The sequence below is a fragment of the Branchiostoma floridae genome, chromosome 1 (genome assembly GCF_000003815.2).
Source record: "Branchiostoma floridae strain S238N-H82 chromosome 1, Bfl_VNyyK, whole genome shotgun sequence".
Lineage (NCBI taxonomy): Eukaryota > Metazoa > Chordata > Leptocardii > Amphioxiformes > Branchiostomatidae > Branchiostoma > Branchiostoma floridae.
This window is the reverse complement of record NC_049979.1, coordinates 20,633,800-20,656,876: the sequence shown is the minus strand read 5'-3', so window position 1 is coordinate 20,656,876 and position 23,077 is coordinate 20,633,800. Positions and strand designations below refer to the sequence as shown.

The 23,077-nt window shown below is 41.6% G+C and overlaps 1 protein-coding gene across 1 annotated transcript in view; it reads right to left on the bottom strand.

Moving 5' to 3' along the window:
• Positions 1 to 1,382: 1,382 nt before the first annotated feature.
• The window catches only part of LOC118428886 (multiple epidermal growth factor-like domains protein 8), a 37,470-nt gene continuing 15,775 nt past the window's right edge, over positions 1,383 to 23,077 (bottom strand). The window contains 24 exon segments of the mRNA XM_035839167.1: positions 1,383 to 3,918; positions 3,920 to 4,201; positions 4,691 to 4,802; positions 5,255 to 5,415; positions 5,675 to 5,830; positions 6,371 to 6,560; positions 7,038 to 7,480; positions 7,815 to 8,029; positions 13,597 to 13,798; positions 14,190 to 14,334; positions 14,841 to 15,108; positions 15,454 to 15,598; positions 16,004 to 16,176; positions 17,093 to 17,264; positions 17,546 to 17,753; positions 18,132 to 18,367; positions 18,795 to 19,009; positions 19,382 to 19,529; positions 19,942 to 20,161; positions 20,541 to 20,751; positions 21,116 to 21,300; positions 21,558 to 21,776; positions 22,205 to 22,345; positions 22,663 to 22,794. Coding sequence (XP_035695060.1) covers positions 3,067 to 3,918; positions 3,920 to 4,201; positions 4,691 to 4,802; positions 5,255 to 5,415; positions 5,675 to 5,830; positions 6,371 to 6,560; positions 7,038 to 7,480; positions 7,815 to 8,029; positions 13,597 to 13,798; positions 14,190 to 14,334; positions 14,841 to 15,108; positions 15,454 to 15,598; positions 16,004 to 16,176; positions 17,093 to 17,264; positions 17,546 to 17,753; positions 18,132 to 18,367; positions 18,795 to 19,009; positions 19,382 to 19,529; positions 19,942 to 20,161; positions 20,541 to 20,751; positions 21,116 to 21,300; positions 21,558 to 21,776; positions 22,205 to 22,345; positions 22,663 to 22,794 — 5,431 coding nt within the window. The 3' untranslated portion in view covers positions 1,383 to 3,066.

The following is a 23,077-nucleotide window of genomic DNA, read 5'->3' as shown; positions in this document are numbered from 1 at the left end:
TCGGCCGAGCTAAATTCTTGATTTGTAAAGCCCCCTTAATGAAAGCAACTATTCGCACGCTCGCAGTTTCGTGTTTTCCTGTTTTTAATTTTGCAATACCATCAAGTCAAGTTTGTAAGTTAACAGTGTTGGTACTTAGGAAGAAAGCGTTTTTCTTTACCATTCTCCAAAGGTCTATGGTAAAACGTCCTCATCCCTGACCAGAGGGCGAGGCGAATACTTTTCCCGAGCCATAAGAAAGAGGATGGATGGGAGGAGAGGGTAAAAAATACTATCCTCCTCTTCACATCCCCATTCCCTTCCTACCATCCCTATTTTACCTGACTTTTCGCCTATCTTTCCCAGCCACATCCTTGCTTTTCCTCCACAAAGTCAAACTGTGCACCTTTTGTGCTAATATCTCCCCTTTCTATACACTCTTTTTATTTGACGTCACCTGCGCCATGCTGGATAACAGCGTAAGTTTGTTAACCACACAACGATGCTACTGCTTAATTCACTTATCCGCCAACATGTTCGTCGCCGGATTCAAATTGTAATTAGTATGACTTCAATGGAAAGCCTGTATACCCCTGCCCTCATTAGCATATGTGCTCATTTACATGACCCCTCTGATTGGATGTCCTCCAAAATTTAGTTAATTGACCACCTGTCTTTGGCGTGCTGGGACAGGTGGATAGCCTTTACAATATCAGCACGGCCTAGGAGAAAAGTTGTGTCCTGTTAACCGAAACTTGCACAAACTTACAGACCATAAGCCTTTTGTGGTGGACCGCTTACAAGGGACAATCATGCAAATTTCAATTTGACATCTGAGGTGGAAATTTAAGACAGACGTCCTGTATTCCACACTCAACAACATAAAAGACGGCTTAGGAATGTGGAGTAAACATGTACTTCTTTGCAAAGTTTACCAATAAACTTGTGCTTGAATAATGTTTATATGTATGATTACAGTATGATTTTGAAAATACTTGTGCCTCATAATCATAATCCGAAACATGTCATTACTCTTTATAGGCTTAAGCTGCATTCATGTGGTGTGCCTTCATTACTTGTATGTCCTTCTTAATCCCAGCAGAGGCACCTTTCCCTACAAGCGATTTTGATATCCTTACTTCACCACCGGGCAATGAGGTATTATTTTACTAGAAACTTTGTGTTTCTATGGGCGATTATGTAGTTGGCCATGTTTGCATTAAGGAAGTTTCTGCCATATCTGATTGCTTGGTGCTTTGTGTAGTGTTTCTAAGTATCCTGTTTCACAGAAGTACCAACTCGTAAATTGCTAAACCTCTGTATAAAGCTCAAGTTACTTTAACTGATGGTACGTTCCAATCTGGATCCAAGCAAGTCATAAGAAACAACAACCACTTCTGTGCTCTGCTTTCAGCTTGTATTTGCTGTTACAACATTCTGTACACCGCTTCTCAAAACAAGACATATCCAATCATCTCAAAATTACCAAAAATTGTGTCGACATAAAAAATTGTACAAAGGTGAGTCACTACTTGACAGTTTCAATCTTCCTATGAAATGTATAAATCACAAGTTGTAACAATGAGAATAATTAAGAGAATTGTCAATCCAACTTTGAAGTATTGTATATCAAAGACAGCTACCACAGATTTTGGATGGATGCAGCTATAGGTATAGGGTATCAAGACATCAAGCTGCCTAATTTCAAGGACTACTTTGCTATGATTCAACCATTACAATTTACAAATGGTGTTCATCTAATACAAGAATTGTTCCAAATAGTCATGATTCTACACTTGACTACTTCATCATAGATAGATTTATTTCTACTATTTTTCACAAAAGGAAAACCACTAGCTGAGTACAGAAGAGGTCAGCAGCATGTGATCTTTCTTGGTAAGAAATTATGCAGAAGGAGATGATTTAAAAAGATGCAACAACAAAGACGAAAAATGCATGGTCCTGTAACAGTTTTACAATCAGAGGTGGCCATAGCAAGCTATGCTTTACAATAATGGGTGGTTTTGACTCTGTCCAATCAGTTTTAACTCGAAATTGTAGGATAAAAGAAGAGAGCTGGACAATATGAATCATTCTGTAATAGCCATTTCTTGCAGTACTCTCCCCACAGCCAGTGCATACGGTCCCCACGTCACAAAAGTGGAGAGCTTTAATATACATAAAATGATATCCATACATTTATACACCATTGAACAAAAAGGAATGAAAAGCACAAAGACACATGTCTAAAAAAAGTCTCCACAGATTTAAAATCAGGCCTTTTTCTTACGCTGTGGCCAGTAACGAAGTATTTTTCTCTCTCTCAACAAAACAATAGCAGCATTGCAAATGCCTGTCAACTGAATTTTATAGACAAAAAATGGCTTCAGCTCTCGCATGATCACATGAGAAGTTTTTATGATCACGTGAGAAGTTTAAAAAAGATTACTAATATGTGTATTGCAGAGATTGAGTAAATGTGGCTACTGAGTTATCAAGATCTCTTATACACAATTGCACAGTAGCATGAAGCCCTAAGTTGGCAAATCCAATGGAAAACCTCTCAGCAGAGAAGTCATTGTACACAGAGGGTTTTCCTTAGGCCCTCAGTGCAGCGTTTTATCAAGGATATGGTCATACTTTTGGTTTCTGACTTAATACTTCCAGTTTCATAGGAAAATTTTGAGGGAGACCTTCCATCTACAAAACAGCCATAGAGACTGTGCATATACATGCAAAGGTGTCAAAACTTCACTTGTGAAACACTCTCACAAGCCTGGATTTCTGCCTCAGTTCAACTCTACATGTCTTTTTCTGCATGTACTTAAAATCCTGCATATTTCTGTAGTTGCGTAGAGATAGGCAGAGACAGGCAATTAAAACATTGTGCAGCACAACATCTACAAACTACACTTCAAAAATATAATTTGCACATTATTTATATGTATGCATCCTTCCAGGGACTATGTACAGTGATTCCTTTACATATCAAGCATACATGTCTGGTAATAGAACCAGGTCTTTTTTTCTCATTCAGGTAAGTGCAGATAATTAATTACATATACTTTGTTACAAACATTGAGGACGTCACACAGGAACAGTTCCCGTTCGTCTTGTTGCAGTCTTTTTCATACTCTGTACAGTTTGGGACCCATGAGCGTAATTTGACGGGTATTTCATCGTAACCAGAGTAGAGGCCAGACAAGCTCTAAGCGGCGCCGACATGCCTCCGGGCAACTGAAAGAAGACGGTAACGACTGCCGCCATGCCGTCGTCTGTAGGTTCTATTGTCAGCGGAGAGCTGTGGAATGGATCGTCAGCATGACCCTGAGGTTGATGTGGCCCTCCTTTCCTCAGAGACAGTTTTGGCAGTTTCACCTTATTGGGAACTAGTGGGGTACGTGGGTCGTCATCTGAGTCGATGACCACCAACACAGCCCCAGAGGGCCTGGAGGCCATCTCCCGCATCTCGATCTGCCTTCGCAACATCGCTCTCCTCGAGTCCACCGACTGCTTTATCTTCCAGATGACGAAGCAGAGGGCCAAGAACAGGAAGAAACAGGAGAAGAAAACGGAAAAGAACACAAAGAGGTCGATGTGGGTCTGGTCTTGTCGGTAGAATAGCACTCCGTACGTCTCTGTGATGTTGTTGTGTGGAAGGGCCACTAAAGCAATGTAGAATCGCTGTGTTTTCAGAACATGTTTGAGGTGAGGAAGTGTGATGACTAGGCGGTCTTTCACGTTCCTCACTATAAGGAAGGTCCGAGCTCGGTCAATGGTTACAAACGTGTTGATGTTGACTGCTTCTACTTCATATAAGATATTCTCTTCACTGCTTGCCTGATCTTCCCCTTCCTCTGCTTGTCGTTTCTTGCGTGCGCCAAGTCCCTGAGATCTTTCTCTGTAGCTTTGGTTGATAACGACGATATGTGCCGCCGGTGGTTTTGTTAACATCGACAACAAATGTCTGCTCATCGTACGACATGTATACGTCCAGCATTCCTTGAGTGACGTCGATTGTGAGTCGTATGTCGACATTGGTGTACTTGGGCTGAACAGCAAAGAAGACTGAGCGATACTGATGTAGAGGGCCCGGGTGGAAATCACAATCGGTCTGGGTCTCGGGGTCCAAGCAGAAGTTTTGGTCAACACTCATTTGTCTGTAACATTGGGCTCCATCAACTGGGGTACCAAGGTAAATCTCCTTTTTGCACTGGGCACACTGGAAGAGAGAAAGAGCTTTCTTTAAAAAAATGCGAACCTTTAATTCCCTGTGTTTAGATGTGTTAAATACTATCATACATAATATACATATAAGCAGTTCATATATGTACATGTAGATCTATTGTTGATCCAAAAAATGAATAAAAATCATAGGCGGATAAGCAGATACGAGTATTTCTACTCTGATCATGCTTCTGGTCAGAGCTTCAGTTACATTGTATTTAATCAGAAAGTGAATGTTTTGTGGCAAAGCCTTCTGGGAAAGGTAGGATTGAGCCTGCATGATAGATGGCTTTTTATGTGTCGTGGCTTGATTTCTATGGTTACTGTATACTGCCAAACCAAGATGTGTTTTCTTTTGTTTCAGAAACCGTGATTTTACAAAAACTGTGAAAATCTCCTTTCCTTTCCCATCATAAAATTAATACCAAGGAAAATATATGAGTTTAGGGTATAAGTCTAAATAAGGTGCCTGCTACAGCCCTACCTGCTGTCTCCAACATTCCTCGTTCTTTGTACACTTAGGCTCGGTGTTATTGTGGCAGTCACACTTGGTACCGTCCTGATCACAGATGCTGCCATGGCCATTACAATGACACCTTAAAGAGGAACAAACAACAAACACAAACAAATCAGTACTGCCTTTTTTTGTCTTCCAGCTGGGCATTAAGTTTATAAATCAAATTTTGCACATTTATGAGAATTGACACAGTAGCAAGAAAAGCAATCACATATTCTGTACTGCTTTCTGATTTTCAGCACAAAGGCAGCTTCTTTGGGAGTGTGATAGGGTACACCAGGCATACATGTATACTGTATGAAAATGGCATAAAACGAGAATGAAAAACCTGGTGCAAATTTCTCTCTTGTTGTTCACTACAAATCCTTAAGGAACTTAAATATATGACTGATGTCTCTAGAAATAGCAATTTAAGTTGAGCCCTGCTAAGTATAGAAAAACTAACAATACTGTCTTTGTTTTCTTCTCCCTAGTTTATAAGTGACATTCTTTAAACTGAGTGTGCAGGACTGTAGCTCTTTTCATACTTACTTTGTGCACACGCTCCGGTCATTGTGCTCTTGAGGGAAGTATCCCACCAGGCAATTTTCACACCTCTCACCATCACTGAAGTTTTGGCAGTTGACACACACTGCATCGTCCATGTCACTTCCTTTCACCACTAACTCGCTTGTCTGTGTCCTATTGCGACCCTAAAAAAGAAACACAATGGTAAAGTTACTGTTACAGCTTTGATTGATTTGATGTCAGTTGAACTTTGATGTGAACTACAGCTAAAAACTGCAAAGGATATCTTGATTATCTTTCATCACCCCCCTTCCCAGCTGCCATTCAATCTCTAAACATTTCTTGATTTAGAATGACTGAAAAATAAGATTTAAAGCATGCCTCAATATTGGAAGTATTGGTCTATGCCAACATCTGGCAAAACGTAACATGACAGTCCCTTACCGAGAATAGCTGTGGGTAATCCTCCATCAGTGGCAGCATGTATCTGCTCACACAGACATGGCTGTTGTAGTGACAATACTCCTCACACGGAATACACGTGCCGTTGTTCCTGGCATTCCCCACAAAGAAGGGCTTGCACTCCTCACACTGCCTTCCCTGTGGATGGCATAACAATCATTTAGTTCAAGAAATTTGACAGAAAATCCAGTACTGTAAGAAAATGAATTGTACGATTGTTACCAGGGGGTACTTTATACATGTACTCTAGGCCCCACCTGGCCACAGACTGCAAGATGCAGAAGAGTCTGGAACAGTTCAAGGGAGGGGTTCCTCAAAGAGAGCGACAATACCCTGCCATGATAATGATAAAATCTTGACAAGTGTGTCCATGAATTAAAATCATAATTCATGATGAACACGTTACATCTCAATTCATTTTCTAGAGTATTTTGTTGGGACATGGATGCAGGAATTATGTTCAGGCTAGAAAGCTTCTGTCAGCAGTGGATGGTCAAGAGCAAACTTAAGCTTTCTTTTGTTCATTCTAGGGTGATAATGTATCAACTCAAGAAACATTTCTAAAACTGCCTGTAATTACAAATCAAATGATTGCCTCTCTATTTTTACCCCCCCCCCCCTCTTTCAAGTCAAGAGGTCACAAAGGAAGAAGGTGTCCACAAGTACAAAGCATTTCACCTGTGTGTTGTTCACACACTCCAGACAGACATCTGTGTGGGTGGCATTGGCACAGTTACTGTGACCGTTACATTGACAGGACACAGAGCAGTTGTCCCCCACATAACCGAAGTAACACTCGCACACGTCCGGTAACGTGCAGGTTCCGTTCACACAGCCTTGCCGGCACTGAGGTTTGCACATTCCATCCCTGAAGATATAACATAGCAGGAAAAGACAGAGTTAGTAGACATGCACACCATAGTTCCTAACACTCTGACAAGAGTAAGGGTGGCCCGATCTGGTAGGCTGAAAACACATTCCATGCCAAGGCTACATTCGAACAATTGTCAGGCTTTGTCCTCAGTCTTGGGTTGACTGATTTTAAAATCAATTACTTAGTAGACTTAAAATAGCTAAAGTAGACATCGTTATTCATTCTGTTGGTTGTGCTAAATGTATATAGTTTTTTGCATAGTTCGAAATAAACCTTTCTTTTTAAAATGTTCTTGGGGCAGACAAAAACAGTTTTAGAAAGGGGTTGAAGACCAAAGACAAGAGTAGAACATGCTATATTCATTACAAGTACATGTATTCATAGTGAAACAAGAGAGCAACAAAAAATGTTCAATTCCTGAGATTTCAAAATGGACTACTAAGTAATTTGATAAGTAATTTAAGTTCTCACTTTTTCTCATAGCCATTTTTACATTCACAGGTATAGGACAGTGGGGTGTCGATACACTGCTCGTTCTCTTCACAGTGAAAGTGGCCATTCAGGCATTCGTTTTCAGGTGGACACTGCCTAAACGCCCATGTTCCAGAGGCCAGCCTGCCGATGCTGATGCTCAAGTTCCTGACGTCCTCCGGTATGACATCTACCGTAGGCAGTGTGATGTTGTTTTGTAAGCAGATGCCGTCGTTGATTGGGCCGTTCAGGCCGCCGGCCATACAGAAGCCTTCGCCGTTCAAGCTGTCCACGGCACACCAGCCACACTGTAGGTGGGCCAGGCAGGTGGAGCACTGGGTGTTGCTGATGCAGGCCTTGTTGCAGGAGTCTGACGAGTGTTGGATGACCCGGCCACAGATGCCATTGGTGCAACGCATGGGCATATATGATGGGCTCATGCACTGGAACAAAACATGGAACATTTTAGGATTCAAAGGGTAACATGACAGTTGCATTTTCATCTTGTGTTCAATTGAATTGTTCAATGACCATTTTCAACAAAAGTATCTGTAATGTCGAGTTTTTAAATGCCTTTCCCCAATCCAACATAAACTATTAAGTCTGGTTGTTACCAGTACCTTAGAAGACGGTTTGTGTCTGTCTATCTGTGTGTATGTATGTATGTATCTGCGAGTGTATCTAACTTATGTGAAGTGTCTGCCCGCTCCAATTGCTTTGTTAGCACTAGTTTTGGTTATTTCATTACAGAAACAGGCTGTTTAGAACACAGCAGACCTGGCCTAGGCTGTCGCTCCATACACACTCCTGCCACCCGCCGTCTGCCCCCTTACTCTCCAGGCAGTCAGCGCATGTCGTGTGCTCGTAGCATGGCGTGGGACATTCCATGGGTGGAGCCGACTCCACTTCGTAGGGGGAGACACCGAGAAGGTTCCTGCTGAAGCAGGTCCAGTCGTAGGCAGGGGTGGGGCTGAGGACTCGTCGCGTTTCGCCTGAGGGGAGGTATCAAAGCATGGATGAAAAAGGAGATGACAGCAGTAACTGAAATGGCTTAACTTCAGGCTTCCGTACTGCACTACAAAGGTACATGTATGCTTAATGAAAAGGGTTTAACTCAACAATATACATGTATAGTGGCCAGGTTCTTTGCCTGCAAGGCTGCTAGAGACAATCAGTCCTCGCCACCGAGCCAGCGAATGAGGTCACCGGCACCTAACCACCCCTCCGCCGGAAGGCAGAGACAACAGGGACGCATCGCCAGTAACGGTCTCCCCCCTACGCGCAGCGGACAGGCTGGTGAGCGGACCGCACCCCCACCTATATATCCACCCTTCGAATTCAGTGCAAGGGCAGGAGAACGGTTCCCTTGCCAACCAGTCCACCGTTTCATCAAATAGAAACGGTACTAGCAAACAGAGACAACAGCAGCCACCTTGCGCAGCGAGAGAGACCAGCCCACCAAATGTACCGAGAGGAAGTCCATCTCTAGGCCCTCAACTCAACCAAGGAGCGCAGATGGAGAACCCAGCTTGTGCCCAAACCCCCACATCCTGGACGTCCACCGTTCCTGCCGAGTCCGCCTCCGGGACCCTGGGGATGCCCACCCGCCATGTTCAACCACCCTCCCGCACCGTGGGGCATGCCTTCTAGAAACTTTCCATCAAAGAACCCACCACGGATGAACTCTCCACATTGGCCGTAGCATCCCGCATCTCCTATGTTCAACATGTGGTAGGAAACATTAAGGAAATAGTTCATAGTAAGAATAATTTATTTACCTACTGTTTTCATCTCTAGTCCTAAGTCAGACATAGTTTGTCTGATCAGTGATATATAGTTAATGAGTTAAACAGATAAACTAGTAGACATAGGGTTGTTAAGTAGAGATAGCAAATATGATACTATCATTGCTTTATTTACTAGAATTTTTTTTTTCCTTTTCCTCAGTCTACTTCATTCGGTTCTTTAAGGAATTAGATATTGAGGGTTATGGTAAAGACATAATTAAGATTTGGATTATTGACTTCTCGGATAAGAATACCGTTTTAGGTATTGCTTTGTACTTTTGCGATGAAAACGCTTCCAGGTGGCAGAAGCAAGAGCTTCGGCATTTGGAACATTCATGGCTTAGGGAGTAAATTAGAAGACGAAGACTTTTTGACACACGTAAACAAGTTTGATTTCTTTTCGCTTCTGGAAACTTGGTCAACAGATAGCACAAAAATAGATTTACCAAATTATAGCTACTTTCATGTGCACAGAACAAAGAGTAAGCGAGCAAAACGCTCTTCTGGCGGTATCATATTTTTCTTCAAGAATGAAATTAGAAAAGCCACATAAGTAAAATGCCATCAATGTCCCCAGATATCCTTTGGGTGCGAATTGACCGCAAACTTCTAGGTATCCCTAAAGACTTATTCATTTGCTCAGTATACATCAGTCCAAGCTCATCCACAACACATAAAAACTCCGAAAATCATGTTCTGGAAATCTTAGAAAAAGAAATTTCCAACTACGGCACGCAAGGGTTCTTATTACTCGGAGGGGACTTGAACTCCCGTCTAGGTAATCTTCGAGACTTTGTTCACAGCGACATTCATGACGTTGACAATCAAATTGTAAATTCTAACTGCGAGTCAGACAGACAACACCTAGATAAGGCACCCCCAAACAAATTTGGTAGACTCATATGTGATCTCTGTATTCAAGCTAACCTGACCATACTGAACGGCAGGGTAGCTGGTGACCTGCAGGGGAAATTCACCTGCTATCAACCCAAAGGCTGCAGTACAGTAGATTATATGATTTCTAGCCAATCATTCCTAAATCACATCCTACTATTTCGGGTCAACCCTCTAACTATCTTCTCCGACCATTGTATGTTGTCCGTGTTTAGCCACTCAAACTCTGCTAAACATCACGTCCAAGAAAAACATAAATCCTCTAACACAAACACCAAACCAGCACCTAAACGATTTATTTGGAACGAAAGATCTTCTCAAAATTTTGTCCAAGTCCTGAGTCAATCCCACACTTTACAAAAATTACACGCCATTTCACGCGAAATTCCCTCCGATACAACCGCTCCAGGTGAAATCGTAAACGTTGTTTGTGAATTTAGTTCTTTGTTAAGAGATGCTGGCTACAAGTGTTTGAATTTGAAAAGTTAAAGAAAACAACCACCGAAAAAACAAAACAAGAGGTGGTTCGATAAAAGTTGCACGGAAATGAAGCGAGAAATAAAAAACCTGACCACCTTACTTCAAAAAACACCCATTGAACCTAGAAATTAGAGGAAGATTTTTTTTTAAACAAAAAAAGAATACAGAAAACTGGTAAAAAAGAAAAAGCGCGATTTTCAACAAAAAATAATGGACCAGCTTTCGTCCCTCAGGGAAAGTAATCCGTCCGCATTCTGGAGCCTGGTGAATAAGCTGAAACCAGAAAAAACAACAGGACACAACCAGATCTCAGACGAGGCGTGGTTACAACACTTTAGTAACCTCAACAAAAATCCACCAAATGTAACCAGGGATTGTAATGTGGACGCTTCCGCCACAGAAACTGTTGACACTTCTTCCATGTTTAGTACCTCTTCATTAGAGAGCTGTACTCTAGATTCCCTTATAACAGAGGAAGAATTGGACACTGCCATATGCAAATTAAAAAACAATAAATCAAGTTGTGACGATATGATCATAAACGAAATGTTGAAGTGCGGTAACTCTATCCTAAAGAAACCTCTTCTCCACATATTCAACTCCTGTCTACAAAATGGTTACTACCCTAAAGCATGGTCACTAAGTCACATTGTACCCATCCATAAATCAGGAGACCCCTCGCTCCCAGACAACTATAGGGGAATATCCATAATTAGTTGTCTGGGAAAGCTATTCTCATCCATTTTGAATACCCGTCTTGTTAACTTCGCAGAACATTACAGCCTTTTCAAACCACAACAGGCTGGTTTTAGAAAGAAATTTAGAACAGCTGACAACCTATTTGTACTGTCTACTTTAGTAAGCAAATATTTAGATAAAAACAAAAGACTCTATGTATGTTTTGTTGATTTCAGCAAAGCATTTGATTCGGTTTGGAGAGAGGGCCTTTTACTGAAATTGAATAAACTTGGAATCGGGGGAAAATTCTTACATACCATAAAAGACATGTATTCCAAAACAACAAATTGTGTTAAAACTAGCCACGGTCTTACCGAAACTTTTGTAACTAACTGTGGGGTTCGACAAGGCTGTAATCTTAGTCCTACTTTGTTTAATTTATTCATAAGTGATTTAATAGACGAGTTTAATGATAATGATTGTAGTCCTCCAACATTGTATAATAAGATAGTGTCCTGCTTATTATACGCAGATGATCTTGTGCTTCTCTCTGAAACCGAGCGAGGTCTACAAACAGCTTTAAGTAGATTAGAAACTTATTGTAAATCGTGGCATTTGAATGTAAATCTTAAGAAGACAAAAGTAATTGTCTTTAGTAAAGGAGGTCGTCTAAAGACTGCCATTTCCTGTATAGTAATAATGTAGTAGAAATCGTGACAAACTATTGTTATCTGGGCATTATAGTAAATTCAGCTGGCACGTTCAAGGCAAACAACAAATACCTGCACAGCAAAGGCCTTAGAGCCCTCTTTGGAATCAATCAATCCCTTAACAAATCCGATGCTGCAATCTCTGTAAAAAACAAACTCTTTGATGCATGTGTGAAACCAATATTGTTGTATGGTTCTGAAATCTGGGGTTCACTCAAAAGCCCTAAATCATCCCCAATTGAAGCCATCCACCTGAAATTCTGCAAACAATCTTTAAATGTTCCTAAATCTGCATGTAATATTGCTGTGATGGCGGAAATGGGGAGGTACCCCCTCAGACTGGAAGCATCTCTAAATGCCATCAAACACGATATCAGAATACGCCAGACCGTGCCAGCTGATAGCCTGTCAGCAGACGCTCTTTTGTGTCAATTTGACTTAGATGCATTAGGTGCTAAATGCTGGGCGTCTGGAGTTCGTAAGACGCTAGAGGAATGTGGTTTTGGCTATGTTTGGCATTCACCCATGTCATTTGTTTTAAATCCCTCTCAGATTATTCCATCCATTCACCAACGTCTCAAAGACATGTACTTCCAATCTTTCACAACAGAAATGCCCAATAACAACAAATTACGCACATATAGATTACTCAAAACGTCTTACCACGAGAAATATCTTAGTACCCCAAACACTCGACATAGAACAGCCATCACAAAACTCCGTGTTAGTTCACACAAACTGCATGTTGAAAAAGGTAGACATAATTGCATTCCTCTCCAGCAAAGAATTTGTCAATATTGTAACTTGAACAAGATAGAAGACGAGTGTCATTTTATTGTTGACTGTTCACTATACAACGATGAGAGAAATATCTTCTTCAAATGTGTACAAGTTCCCATGCTTTATACATTTAAATAGTATTGAAAAGTTTACATTTCTATTGCAATTAGACAAACCATGTATTCTAAACTCCACCTGCAACTACATTTATAACTGTATTAAGAAGCGAGAAGAAGTTGAACCTGTACATACCAGTAGTAGTAGTAGTACTAGTATACTTTAGACTTTGTAGTTCCAGTCATGTATTACAGTTCACACAGATTGTACTTAGGAGATGTACCCTATTCTCCTTGACCTGTACTTAGCTTGTTAGAAAGCAAAAACGTACAATAAAGGTCTTCATTCATTCATTCAATATAAATTTGGGCATTTTTGTGTTTCTAAGTCATCACACCATAAACTTGTGTCACTCACAGATGTAAACTCAACTGTACAGCAAACTGTTGCAGTTCACTATACTGCTAACTTTTGGTGATTAAAACTTACATTGATACACAATTATTATGTAGGAATGTAATATTTGATATACATTAAAGGGGCATTCCACTCCAGAAGAGAGTGTTATTTTCCAATAGATAATGTATCAATGAATACATGATCAGCCGACCATTTGTGGAATTCCACTTGTGGCGAATTACGCAACGTGTGTTTGTAAACAATATGACACTCACTAAACCCATGCAGACCCTAACCATGTATTCCCTATAGGTATAGACACTTCCTTTATCGGGAATATTTTTGGCATAAATGAGGGGCACCAAGCACACCAAGAAGGTCAATTGTTCACAAGATATCAAAGAACACATCAAGACGTGCTTTTCTTAGCGCCCCTGAAATCAGCTTTGTAATCTAACTTAAGTCAGGCATTGTCGGGCACATTGTATTCAGCCATAAGCTGAGATTTAATTAGAGGGTACTTAGGGAGTTTTGTAGAAGACTGAATGCTTTTTGATGCGCGTGGGGGCTAATGGGTTCTCTATCGTATAATGATACATAACATACATTTGTCACTTCTACAATTAATATCTATCGGAAAATAACAGTTCCATCTGGATTGGAATGCCCCTTTAAGTCTATGCAAAGAAATAAATGTATTCCAGTGCCAATGGGTCATTGCTTTCCCTTAACAGGTCATTACCTGGATTTCTAGTTCACCTACTGTTCACCTACCTGAACGTTTGAACTGCCTGGACCACATGCAGCTGGAGAAGGCCTTGCACTTCTCGCAGTCGGAGGCTTCGCAGGTCATTGATGGACAGCTCTCGACTTGGCTGACCACACGTTGCGCTACACGGCAGCTGTTCTCGTCGTTGCAGTCCCCACCGCTGGCGATACAGGCCCCCTCAGGACAGTTAGTGCACCACTGGCAGGTCTGTTAGAAGACAAGAATAGCTATAGATGTTAGATAGTTTTCAAACATATTCTACTTATGTTTAAGCACTATACTGATTATACTATCTCATCAATATCAAAATGACAAACGTAGATATGACATAGCCATGCAATATCTTGCTGTTGTATGAAAGCAAAGATGAAAGTGACATCAAGCCTTTATCATCCAAATCTATCATGAAGATGAGTTGATTGGATGGATTGGGTTAAGTTTGAAAGAGTAAAATTGCAGGTTTAAACCTTCTAAACTACATCTGTCTTATAATCCTCCAAACATAAACCCAAATAGTTGATTCCTTGGTGCTTTGAGCTCCACATCACAAAAAGGATAAGAAGTATTCGTAATCAAAAATAAGTTTCCTCATGTTGACCTGCATGCTGTTTGGATTCCGTGGATGACTGCTCAGACATTCGACACACGACGGGAAGTTTCCGCACTGGGGGGACAGCACGGACAGGCTGCACGTGGAACCATCAGTCTCCTGTGTGATGCCACCGTTGTCTGTGTCCTGGCACCTGTGTGAAAGTGCGACCATGCACATCATCACTGATTACTAGACTACTATATTCAAATCAGTAACTTGACACAGTACACTTTTCATTCTGAACTCTATGCTTGGCTGATGTACATTTCCTCAAATACCCAAGATATGTATACTTAAGTCATATGCACACTAGCTTGGCCGTCCTAAAGTTACTCCAAAAGTTGTTAAGAAATTGTTCCAAAAGAGAAAAGTGTAATTCTTTGCAAGAGCAAGTAAAAGAGGCCATATGCAGTGTACTTTAGGACAATACTACCATCTTGAATATTAGAGATGGATGGATCCCAGTAACCTTCTGCAACATGTTATCCACTGCTTATTGAGTCACATACACTATCTGCATAAAATGTCTTTAGTTTAAGTGGATTGATCATTCCTTGACAAAGACTGGTTCTGTACAAAATTTGGAAAGGTCCATATTTTTCACTTGTTGTAAACTACAGTTGAATCCTATTTCAGATTCGCTCCAGTGTTGCTTACCTGTCTGGTCGACCTTGAGCTTGGGAGTAGCAGTATGTGACGTTAGGTAGAGAACTGTTGACCGGGTAGACTAGCTTACAGCTGTTACAGTTCTTAGCGATGCACTGTTCCTCGCTGGTGTAGAACTCGCAGGTGTCGGGGACGGTCAGGGATTGCAGGGTGCCGAAGGTGGTGCCTCCGTAACCACCGGTCAGGTAGACCTGGTCGTCATGGGCGGCGGCAGCCAGGCCAATCACAGGGGGGAACTCATCACCTAGTGTTGAGTTTTCTGTGGAGCAGAGACTCTTTCTTAATACTTTTCATGCTTTTAGAAGTATTATATTATAGATAAATATTGTATATACGGTGGCACCATATGATTTAACATCAATTTTGCTAACTCCAACATAATAAAACCTTCCATACTAAATTTACTTAATGTGCTTACACTTTTTACAGAACTTAGCAATATGAATTAGGAAATGAAGATGGTGGTTTAAGGTACACTCTATCTTGCACTGTGTTACCACTGTGAGTCTGTGACAGTTGTTTCAATCACATACTAAAAACATATAAAACATACAACAATGCCCCCTTCCCCCACTATGAAAAGAATTTACTGTATATTGCTTACCAATGGTGGACAGGTCCAACCATGTGTTACACTCATATCTGTAGACCAGAATGTCGTTGGTGAAGGAGATGGTGTCTGTTCTACCCCCCAGCACCAACATGGACTCTCCCAAGTGGACTGCTGCATGGAAGTACCTTGGCAGAGGCTGAAGCAAAATAAGTTATGATTAACAATTAACTTCTTGAGCTCCTTTGACAAAGATTAAAGGAAACATATTCACAGGTTTGCTATCATCGCAAAACCTGTATGGTTTATCATAGATAGATCGTAGCTAATGCTTTCAAATTACTTACAATTTTGAAAGTTATTTGAAGCCTTAACGATTTAAAAACATTTTTGGCAAATACATGCTGTGATGATTCAGTATTGTTTAGTAAACCTTTAGGAGTCAGTCAGTTGCCAGTACAGTCATGAACTGCTCATGTGTCATGCACTGTTTGCTTTACAAAGGATTGTTTTTTCCCAAGACATGGGGCCAGGTGTTGAAGTGTACATTGCTATTCTTTCATTTTTTACAAGCAATGACAATGACTGCAGTTGAAAGCCTTACCCTGATGTTGTCAGCAGGAGCGATGATGCTCCACACCAGGGTCCCAGAGTCGGGGTAGTGCAGGATGTACAAGTCAGCCGCCGGCTCCACACGGTCCAGCGAGAACCGGTAGCCGCCATGCACGAAGAAGGACTGGAAGTCAGGGTTGTACACCGTGGTGTGGCCATACAAACCTTGGAAGGACAACGGGACATAATAACTGGTACTGTCAGGAATATGCTTAGAGTGCTCGTGACTCCTGTCTTTAGAATGCAAACAAACATTGAAATAACCCGGATTGTTTGTATCACAATGATCATGTACTGTTTGCTTTTCGGAAAGACATTTTTCCAAAAATGCAGTGCTAGCTTTTGAACTGGCTGACATATTCATTGTGATGTCATGGTCAGAATTTTACTTGGTTATCTGGCAGCAGGAATCAAGAACTGGGGTATAATTTGTAAGGCTAACTTTGATGTGCAGGGCTCGAAATACCACCTGCATATGCACTATAGTGCAGGTGAAATTGGAGCTGTGCAGGTATTTCTGGTGTCTACCTGCACCTAACCTGCACTGGTCCATGTACTGGGTTTTATAAATACATGTCATATGATGTAAGTGTATGTGGATTGTTATTAACTGCATTGAATGTTACGACCTATAAAGTATAATAGAGAAAATAGCAATTGTTCCTGAACAATTTTAGTATGATCCATATTTCCTAAATTAAGAGTGGTGCAAGTAAAATTTGTCTGGTGCACGTAATTTTCAATGTTACCTGCACCAGTGCAGGTATGCAGAAAAAAGTATTTCAAGCCCTGATGTGTATATTTTGTACAAATATCTATCATTGAACAACTTATTGTAACCAAGAAATGTTGTATTTCGTTGTGTTGTTAGTGACACAAGCACTTTTAGAGAAGACAAACAAAAAACCAAGCTGACACATACTTCACTTTTGCAGTAAAATTACACAGTCAGAATATCAAATGAATTTACAATTGTTACTATTAACACTTATTTTCATCAGCTAAGGCTATTTGTATAGTAGAATACATAGGAAAGCTGTGGACCAATCACATATCTTGTAACATTGAGGCATCTCCTTACCAGTCGGTGGGGTACCACTGGTGCTTCTTGTGTGCCAGTCTCCTGTTTGGAACATGAACTCGCGTACATCAGCGTTGAAGCCATGTTCCGGGGAGTACCCTCCCAGCAGCACAAAGGACACAGCACCCCTCAGGGTCATGGTGTGGCCTGCTATACTGGGCCAGGTCGGATCCTGAAAGAAACAAAATCAATCCAACATTTTGTATGTCTTTAAACCTGTACTTGAGATCTCTTTTCTTTAGAGCATGTTGTAGTGCATGGAAGTATTCTAATGAAAATATTTAGTATGAGCCACTTCACAGTTTCAAAAGCACATGTGCAGTGTGATGCATTGTGGTCTAAGGTCAAAGTTTCAGGCCTCTGGTACATGTATATAGATGGACTAGAATGGCCTCAGTCTACAATCCATCACACAGCAATGTGGCTTACAGAGAAATACAGCTCTTCACCCACCTCTAGATCTGACCACTCCAGTGTGTCTAAGTTCAGCATTACGAAGGCGTTGTCCTCCCCACTGGCAGTGATCCCACCGTACACGTACAACAGGTGGTTCTCTCCGGGCTTCAGAACCGCCTGGTGGAAGTACCTGGCCGTGGGTACTGTCTGACCGGTCGCTACCGTGGTCTCATGATGCGACCATGTCTTTCCTGAGATGTCATACCTGTTCATACACAGAAATAATTACAATCTGGAGGGGGAGTTGGGGGTTTTGGACTCTACCAAACTTTCTGCCTCACTCTACTCATGTGAAAATGAGCACCAATCAGTCAGGGACAATGTCATCTCCAATGAGACATGATAAAGTCAGATAACCCATGTTTGCGGAGAGCCACACCTCAATCAAGTACACTTAAGAAAACACTAAATTTATCAAAAAGAGTAGGTAGAGGTTCATCCTGTTGTGGGCAGATCAAGCCTATCAGTCTGTTCTTATGCTGCTTACACTTGGTGTACAAAACAAATGTGTTTTGCCAAAGGTTGTTTACTATTTATGTCATACAAACAAGAAGAATAAAACACATCTCCCAATGGAACTAACCTATAGACATCTCCCAATATGCCATAAGCGACTGATATCCCTCCGTACAGCCAGAATGCGTTGTGGTCGTCCAACACCATGCTGTGTGCCATCCTCATTAAGGGGTCCCTGCTGGCATTACTACCATCTACCCTGATAGGGTCTCGCAGTGTCTCCAGTATGGCCTGGTACGGGTGGATTCTCTCACTGCAGTCTGGGCCTGTGTAGCCTTCACTGCAGATGCATCTATTCTCAACCTGTGAAGATATTTTACTATGAGACATGGACAAGAAACTGGTCTAACATCTACATTGACAACTCAGCATCTTCATTTTGACAACAATAATGAAATAACACTTTTTCTTTCCTGCCGTAAGTCAATGTACTTCTTGTACAGTATCTTGTACAGTATCTTGAAATTACTCTCCCTTTTAAAAAGTCACCTACTGCCACTCCTAAAGGCTGCGTTCCTGAGGTATTGCCCACCAAAACGACAGGCCTTAAAGTGAAAATTGCATCCAATAGCCATTCCACTGCTTTGGACAAATTTGATTCCCCAAATAATGTAAGGACCAATTATTAAAATGGAGTCGAGCCCTACGTGTAGAGAACCTGAGCTAGAATAAGATGGATTCAAGGCTATTGGCTTCCCCCTCCACAATAAAACCTTTTCCTAGTGCCTACCTGACTGCACTGTCCATGTTGAGAGCAGTTGTTAGGACACAGCAGGTCAGAGCAGACAGTGCCACCGTAGCCATCTTTACACACACACTGGTGCCCCTGACACTCCATGTTCCCTGTACACTCGTCTGGACAGCTGTGCACCACGAAGGTGGCATTGAAGCCCTGGCTGGGCGACCCGTGGGTGATGTTGGCTTCAAAGTACACTGTGACAAACCCTGTGGTGGCAGGTTAAAACAGAATAAGTATAATTGTAGAGAACAGAGAAGGCATTTTGACAGTTCCTCTTCATACTGTATGTTCGTAAATGTTGACACATTCGACACATGATTTTATTTCCACCATTTTCATAAGGTCGTCTTTATTGTATTTTAATTAAAGACATGATATAACGATAACTTGTTTTCCACTTGTACTGTAGTAGTGTATCAACGGCAAACTTAAATCCTGTGAAAACTCAAATGATAATTCAAAAGGAATTTTTCATCAATGCAATCAAGTTCCAATACAATGCTCAGAAGTGTTGCACTCAATCTCTCCTACAGGTTCATTACTTATTTGTGAGCTGAAAGTTGGGAAGATGTGTGTACCTGAAATAGCCTCCACAGTCATGGGTTCCTGGGTCCCATTGCCGCAGAAGGCACCAAGCAGGATTCCGCCCGAACCAACCGCCGTCTGCCCATTCACCGTGCCACCCGCCAGGCTAGGCAGGCCGTCGTACACGTAAACGTAGTCTCTCTGTCAGGAGAATGTGGTAAACTTATTACATGTAACCCCAAAACAACTTTCCATGAAAAGAACCATTTCAATACTTCTCCAGATAGTCATAAGAATGATTGCATGTTGACACTTAGATCTGCATGTACACATACTTCTACGCAGCTTTGAAATCACTGTTTGTCAGCCTGTTAGCCTTGACACAATGATCTTAACATGTGTTACAAACAAACAAATAAACAGAAATCTAGAGAAGAGAAAAGCTAGGTAGAGAAAAGTATTTGCAACATAGAAAATTATCACACGTTGCATGCATATGTCTCCAATTTTTTTCAGGTTGATATGTGATAGACTTGACCCATTCCTCACTATTAACTGAAATCATTATATTTTCACTAAGAGTTAGCAGATTAAAAATACTCTGGCTTCTCACCCCACACAGTGCCTGTAGGTCCTCCACTGTGAAGCTGACCGTTGGTACAGCCGGTAGTGGGGAGGGGGAGTAGATGTTGTCGTACACAGACAGAATCCACAGGCAGTAGGCATGGGACTTGTTGGTGACGCCCTTCCCTGCGTGGGAGCCCAGGCCAGAGGACTCTATACTGGTCAGGACTACCCTGCCATCACACTCGTGGTAACACCTGCCACCGTTCCTGAAGACAAACAATCCACGCAGATTTAGCCTTAAAGTTTATCAGTGTTGGTAGAATGTACCGGTACAAAAAAAGCTTTTGAACCACAATTATTAACCTGCATTGGTAAACTATCCTGAGGTGGTCCATGAGGTAATAATGTAGATTCATTAATTTTTGTAGGTACCTACTAGGGGAAGAGGAGATATTCACTGTGTTGTAACTTGTAAGTTAACAGTGGAAACAGTTCTGTACTACAGTAATGATACATTGGAAATTGATGGCATAACATTTGCGATGTAAGTATTTTTAGCATCATGATCAAAATCGCTTAACACTAATTTGTAAAGAGACATGGCAAGTAAAGAAGTGAAGAAATTCAGACCAAAGACCTCCCTACCTCGGATCTCCATAGAACCCTTCAATGCACTCTTCACAGTGGTCTCCTTGTGTGTTATCGATACAGTAGCAGACCCCAGTCCCCATGTCACAGTCCCCTAATGTGGCGTTACTGTGGCCGTTACACTGGCACTGCTGGCAGCCAAGCAGAGAGGTGGCGTCACCATAGGAACCAGGCAAACACTCGTCACACGTGTCCCCTTGTGTCCAGTCTGTAGAGAAGAATGAGAAAATAATATACAATTCATGGCTTTCAACCTTCAGTATTTGCAGTAAAATAACAGTACTGAGGATATATGGTATTGTGCATGTTGGGACTTGCACAGTATTTGCAGTAAAATAACAGTACTGAGGATATATGGTATTGTGCATGTTGGGACTTGCACACACACACACATGCACGCACGCACACTCACACACACGCACACACTCACACACACACACTCACACACACAGCCTAAAAGAATTTCACTCCCCTTAGCTGAAGTAATGATGTTGTCCTTGGTGCAAGCTGCAGTACACAAGTGTTGTAACACATGATTTTAATTACCGAAAGTTAAGAGAAGCGTGACATACGTTGACACTCGTCACAGAGGCCAGTTCCGTTAACACAGGTGCTGTGGAAGTTGCAGCCACAGTCCAAGTCGCACTCCTTCCCTGTTATGGCCATCTGCGTCACGTTGGATGTCCAACCAAAGTCGCAGATGCAGCCATAGTCTGGGGGCCCGCTACAGGCACCATGCACGCACTCATTGTAGCAACTGTTGTGAAAAATACAGAAAATAACAAAAAAATATCAACAAGAGTTCAAATATCTCATATCTCCTTGAGTTATAATTTTGTGGATTTCTTGTTTTATTCATTGTTGTTAATTGCTTGCTTATTCTGCCTATCAATATTTCAATGCGAGTGTCAACTGAATAAAGACAATCCTTACCTACTGACCTTCAAGTTGATTTTATCTGGACCGTAAAGGCATTAATTTTCCAAGGCCTTATTGCAACACAAGCACCCTTACGTTTTGTTACAGGAGACATGTCCGTCTCCCTGGAAGCCGCGAGTGCAGGTGCAGATGAAGGAGTCAGGTGTGTTTGTGCAGGTGGCGTTGGCATGGCAGTCGTCCAGACCCAGCCTGCACTCCTCCACATCCGGACAGTGTTCGTACGACCAGCCCACCGGATCTAACGGCGACAGGTTGAAATGGGCCGCGACAATGTCCCCACACTGCTGGGGTCCACTGTGTGATACAGGAAAGAAAAATTTTGCATTTAGATCTCTAAAACAGAATGCTTCTGTCTTCTTTATTGCTTTCCTCGGTTTGTCAGCTATGACTTTCCAACCACCAATTCCGAAATGAATTTCAACAAATTTGCTGCCATAACAAGCCTTAAAAACTTGCACTAGCTTATGCATGTTGCAGTTCAATCAAAAATTTAATAGAGGAAAATGGCAAGTGATGTTTTGCAAGTGTTTTGCTATGTACATGAGCACCACTTGGTGATCCACAGGTATATAGGACATACAATATGAATCAATGATACTAACTGCAATGTATTATGTATGTTTTTACAAGATGTAATGCTCTATCTTCATATCAATTAATCATTTACATAGACTTCATTTGTGTAAATAGACATCACTGTGGTAAACTTAGTGGTTGCATACCTGGGACCCTGGAAGTCCCCTGCCACACACCTCCCCAGGGTGGGGTTGTCAACGTTTCCGCACCACCCACACATGAAGTCAGCCAGACACTCATCACAAGTGGCATGGAGGGAACAGTTGGGACAGGATTTGTCTCCATTGCTGAGGAAAAACATGGGAAAACAGTGATGAGAAACAGTAGAAACATTTGATCTTTTTTGTACTTCAAGGTAAGGTTCTGAACTGCTTTTTTTTTACTGCAATTAACACATTTTAGTAACACATGTTCTTTACTGTAGAACATTTTTCATACCATGAGAATGCCATCATCTGAAGTTCTACACAACCACGAGGGACTTTCTATTTAGCTTTTCATACTAAAAGAACTGACAGTGAAAGATGACTGGTTCAACAAAATAATGACAATAATAAACAGTTGAATCTGGCTTGTGATTGGTCCATTGAAGGATAATCATTACCTGTCCAGCCAATGGGAGCACTGGGCGAAGGGGTATCGTGTGATGTAGGCAGAGAAGGCGAAGCATGCCCCCACCCCCTCACACCAGGCACACTCCCCCTGGGTCCCTACACAGTCTGCACACGTGTGACGGCTGGGGAACAACAACATTACACATTTGAACACCAAAATGAAAAAGAAAAAGAAAAAAAGAAGTTAATCTAACGTTGTTTATATGCACCATCATCTGAACTGAAGCTGAAGAATCTTATCCATACAATACAACACAGGGTATTCCGTATTGCCTAAAGTACAGGTCCGACCTGCAGTAGGGCTGGGACCGAAAGAGATACGGAATACCCCGTGTTATATTTCATTTATATCATGCCAACCTGAGGAAACTCAAGTTTATCGTAAAAGAACGACATTAATGCACA